This window comes from Myzus persicae, unplaced genomic scaffold (genome assembly GCF_001856785.1).
Source record: "Myzus persicae strain clone G006 unplaced genomic scaffold, MPER_G0061.0, whole genome shotgun sequence".
NCBI lineage: Eukaryota > Metazoa > Arthropoda > Insecta > Hemiptera > Aphididae > Myzus > Myzus persicae.
Window position 1 is genome coordinate 28,371 of NW_019103859.1, and position 4,745 is coordinate 33,115.

Here is a 4,745-nt window from a genome sequence, read left to right on the forward strand (position 1 = left end):
TATTTCACATTTATCTAATAGTAATTCAAATTAATCATTATATTTTTCACTTGCAGTTTTAATGTTATCAAATATTTTTCTAGCCGCAGATGCTGTCTCTGTATACCTTGTTAGTTTGAGTATTTCTTGTAAATTTATCTGTACATATAATATATCTTTTAATTAATTCTTTTAGGCACTTAACTAAAATTATGTGTTGTAAATTTATACTTATGTATATTAAAAGCCGTAACTTGAGGGCTTAAGGGTTCAGACCCCCTCAAAGTTTTTTTTTTGTTTTTTTTTTTTAAGAATAATTAATTTTTTTTGCTAAAGCAGTAATCACATAAATAAAGAATTTTAAATTTTGAATGTAAAAATGATGATAGTTGATGAGTAAGAAATTGTTGACCCCTTCCCCCCCTCCAGAAAATTGTTTTCAGTTTTGGCTTTGTATATATTTATCAATTATTATCACGGTTGAATAGATGGATATTATATAGAACAAAGTTAATTAGAAAAGTGGTAAGTGAAATTATGGATTCTTATAATATTTTCAATCAGGAAAATAAATAAAATAAAACTACAGTAAATAATTGTTAATGTTTTACCCTATGAGATAGGGAAAAGTTAATTTTTTTTTTAAATACATTATATTATAATTATTCAGAGTAAATGTATTTATAATAAGATGGTACTTACTTCATTTTTAAGAATTATATACATTGATTTATTAATTTTTTCAGTTAGAGAAAGAAGTAAATTTAAAGAGAACAATATTATACTGTTATTGCCCTTAGTAGGAACTACTTTTATGTCGCTATTTATTGTTTGTATAAGTTTATTATTTTCCATCAGCATGTGTCCATCAAATTGATTACTCACATTATACAATGTTGCATAAGTAATCCTAAGAAAAAAACATATTTTAATAATGTATAATGCAGGCCTTTATACAATAGTTGTATATGCAAGTAATAAAAGTTGATATATTTACTTCTTTAAAATACCAAGTGAAGGAGGTGTATACACCACCAAAGACACAATAAGATTAACAATATTAATTCCATCATTAACTTGTGAAAAAAAGTGACAACCACTTTTTGTGGTTGTAAGGTTAGCTATTATTCTTAAAATCTGTAGCACAAATTTCATTTCATTTGTTTTTATTGATGGCATCTTACTATTATAACTTCGAATAAAAGAACTAAGTATATTAGTTATTAATTTAGCCATATTTGTCATGTTATCCTAAAAAATTATAATGCAAATTTTAAAATGTATGAATAGTCATAGTACATAGCATATAATGCATTTGTGGGAATAAGGGGGGGGGGGCAGACTTTGTTCCTCTAAAAAAATTGGACTTTTTGCTCTCATGATATAGTTATATATTATTATGTACTGTGCACCTATGTTTAGTTATATTATTTATACTCTAATAATTACTTCTTGTAAAACCATATCAATTGCTGAAGGTACTTGTGTTGCTTTCGACAAAGAGTAACAAAATGTTAACCCAATAATAGAACTAAATGAAGTTTGCTGTTTAAGTTGCAAGTTTAGTTTTGTGACTTCAAGTTGTAACTTATTTATAGTAGTAAGAGATTCGTTCTCTAGTAAATTAAATTCAGATTTTAACTCTTCAATTTCAGCTAGAAAAAAAATCATGTGAAGTATACTTAAATTAAAAAAAATATATGAGGTCAGTGAGAACAAAAATTATTTTATGTAATATAACTGATGGAAGTTCAATGGAGAATTTAGGGATGATAGAATGATCATGGTTAATTAATATTCAACAATACTTTTTAATAATAGCTATGTTATAAAAATATTACAAATTATTATAAACCAAATATAAATCTTAGAATCAGCACAATATTTGTTTTCTTTCTCAGACTTACAAGCAACTAAGATAAAAATAAAACTCATTCGTGCCAATTTCTTTTTTTATTATTTTGAATTTTGAGTAATCTATAGTAAAATCATCTATTACAAAAAGTATAGAGTATAATATTTTTGAGGGTTTGACATCAGTTTTATATTTTTAAATTATGTGACTAAAAATAAATTTTTTTTCTGTAAATTTAAATGGCTATTCAATTATTTTGGGACAATATTCAAACTAATCAATATGCCAAAGTCAAAAAATATTATTCCTTATAATTTTTGTAATGGTTGGTTTTATTATAAAAATAAGTACTCAAAACAAAAAATAAAACTATTTTGCGGACATGAGTTATGTCTAAGTTATGTATGGGCCAGAGAGAGTAAACAAACTGTGCTGACATTATCATAAAAATATTTTTTTTCACTTTTAAAATATACAAAAGTAATACTAAAAAGAATACCACCAACTAGCATCTATCCACAGGATTTAATATATTATATTATTATGAACAAAATAAAAATAAATGTAATAAAACTATATTATAAACTATGCATATTAATATTATATTTTTTCAATACACATAACTGTTTGGTAACACTTACCTGATTTGATTTGAGTTTTGACTAAATTTATCATACGTATACAATTTGCTTGCAATTCTTCAGCAATTTGGTGGATTTGAATAAAACTCACTTCATTATTGCCATAAATTGTTTCAAATGCATCATCAAATGCTTTAAGCTGAACATATAATCAAAATTTAAAATATACTTTACACTTTGATCTTTATAATATAAATATCTCTAAATAATTGTTTTAAGAAAATATTTTACCATAGCTTTACAGTCATATTGCTTGTTCAAATTGGTGTTTTCATCAGATGATGAATTTCTGTCATCCATGTTCATCAATCCTCTATTATTTGAAGAATCAGATGTAGATTCTTCGTTGTTAATTTCTTCTGCAGAAATATCAAATAATGATTTTTTACAATTCTTTTTAGTAAACTTCTCCATTGCCCAAGGCCCAAAGTATTAATAAAACAAAATATACAATAACCAATTCTTTCAAACAACACTTTTGAAGTTTTGAATATTATAAAATATTTATGCACAGATTATAAATAATTATTATGTAGCTACTAACTATGTTCTAACCCTTAAGTCGGCACTCGGCACGATCAATAACTTGGTATCTAACGAGTAAATAATTGCAAATTGCTATTGCAACTGGCAAGGTACCTTTTAATTGGAATATAAGAAAAATAGCTAAACTAGGCAATGGAAAAAATACTACCGAATACCGATTACCAAAATAAATGGTAGTGGCTACTCATTGCTAAGTACCAACTGTAGAAAAAGTATGTACCAACCATGAATTAGGATATATATATTTTTTATTTAATAGTGATAGTGATCATACGGTGTGTTCCACGCATAGACATAAATACACAATAAATAATAATATATAATAATATATTTTTATATCATGGTTCCACGATTCTAAAGAATTAAAGTTCTTTATAATCGTGGTATGGTCACTTTCTATGGTTGATTAAGACATTTTTGAGTTTTTATTCTTTATTTAACGACGTTTAGTTATTGTCTATTGAGCTCCTTAGCGGTAGCGGTATAGGTACCTACGCAACCCTCACGTTGTATATTTTCGGCTGTAAAATAAAAATACTGTTAGTTACTAAACAAGATACCTATTGTTTCTTTTTTTCGTACTAAGAGTGCAAGTATTTGTATTTGTTTTAACAAAATTGTGGGCTTTGATGAATACATCATGCTTGTCAGCTCGCGTGAAGATATGTGATGAAAATTATAATTCATATACTTGCAAGTACCCACGGATAATATTTTTAAATAACAACAAAATAACTAAAATTGTTATTTCTTATTCAAATGTATCAAATTTCGTTCAAATATGAACTTGAAATATCTGCAGTCATAATAAAAACTGGGTTAGTGTATTTTGGTTACACCATTGACTACGTATGAAAAAACCTCGTTTTTCAAATTTAACATTATTTTCATACATTTTAAACCACAAAATGATTTTTTAATTTTCGTGATTTTCTGAATTTTGTCAAAATATTAGTTTTATATGCTTAAAAAAAATATATCCTTGTAATGTAAAATCTTTAATATTTTTAAACTTTTATTAGGTGTAACAATTCATAGAGAACTTTACATTAAATGTTCAAGTTTTTTATATCGACAGCAGTTTAGAAAAAGATATAGGTAATAGCTTAAGAAGAGTTAAAATTGTATAATGATGCATGTAGTAATAAACATTTGATGAAAATCCAATGAATCTACGATTATTTACTTTTGATTTACAACAAAAAAACATCAATTTTGTCATATTAAAATTCATTTTTTTGTTCCTTAAAAAAATAAAAACTACCGAAAATATTCTGTTTTTATCTCTTTTCAGTACCAATTAGATCCAATTTTCTACCAGAAACCAATATTTAAAGTTGGAAATCAAACCATTATTTGACTACCCAATTATCGTATACAAAGACTCGAAAAATAAAAATAACACATTCATTCAGCTTAGAATCTAAAATATAAACTTTTAACTAACAATTAATTAATCATACAAAATACAGTATACCTACCTACATTTATACCCAGCTTATTATAGTGGGTACTTGTACTTTTTTATAATACAATTATTTAAAAAAACTTATGCCGGGTTGCATGAATAATCACTAAACATATTTAAATGAATCAGTTATACTATAATGAGCTTAAGAATATTTTGAAAAATTTATTGAATAAAATATGCAAAAACAATTTTTTTCATTTCTACATAATATTTTTTACATAAAAATCAGAAACTAATTGAAACAGAGACGAGA

The 4,745-nt window shown here is 25.2% G+C and overlaps 1 protein-coding gene across 2 annotated transcripts; it reads right to left on the reverse strand.

Annotated features, from left to right (window-relative positions):
• LOC111035520 lies at positions 1-3,270 on the reverse strand. 2 transcript variants are annotated; one of them, XM_022317165.1, is made up of 7 exons: positions 3,020-3,270; positions 2,707-2,834; positions 2,476-2,614; positions 1,429-1,634; positions 977-1,230; positions 682-889; positions 1-138 (listed from the first exon to the last, which is right to left on the reverse strand). In XM_022317165.1, exons 2-7 carry the CDS (start codon positions 2,779-2,781, stop codon positions 31-33), a joined length of 990 nt encoding a protein of 329 aa, XP_022172857.1. In that variant the 5' UTR covers positions 2,782-2,834; positions 3,020-3,270; the 3' UTR covers positions 1-30. The 2 variants fall into 2 exon arrangements, with proteins under 2 accessions (XP_022172857.1, XP_022172856.1); XM_022317164.1 differs by lacking the exon at positions 3,020-3,270 and having other exon boundaries at positions 2,707-2,889.
• Between the last annotated feature and the right edge of the window lie 1,475 nt (positions 3,271-4,745).

What these genes read in the sequence shown, in the direction of transcription:
- LOC111035520 (XM_022317164.1), bottom strand. Translation starts at nt 2,889, where the DNA reads ATGGAGAAGTTTACTAAAAAGAATTGTAAAAAATCATTATTTGATATT. An exon ending in TCACTTGGTATTTTAAAGAA is followed by an intron (nt 890 to 976) that starts GTAAATATATCA and finishes TTTTTTTCTTAG; the next exon opens with GATTACTTATGCAACATTGT. An exon ending in ATATAATTCTTAAAAATGAA is followed by an intron (nt 139 to 681) that starts GTAAGTACCATC and finishes TTATATGTACAG; the next exon opens with ATAAATTTACAAGAAATACT.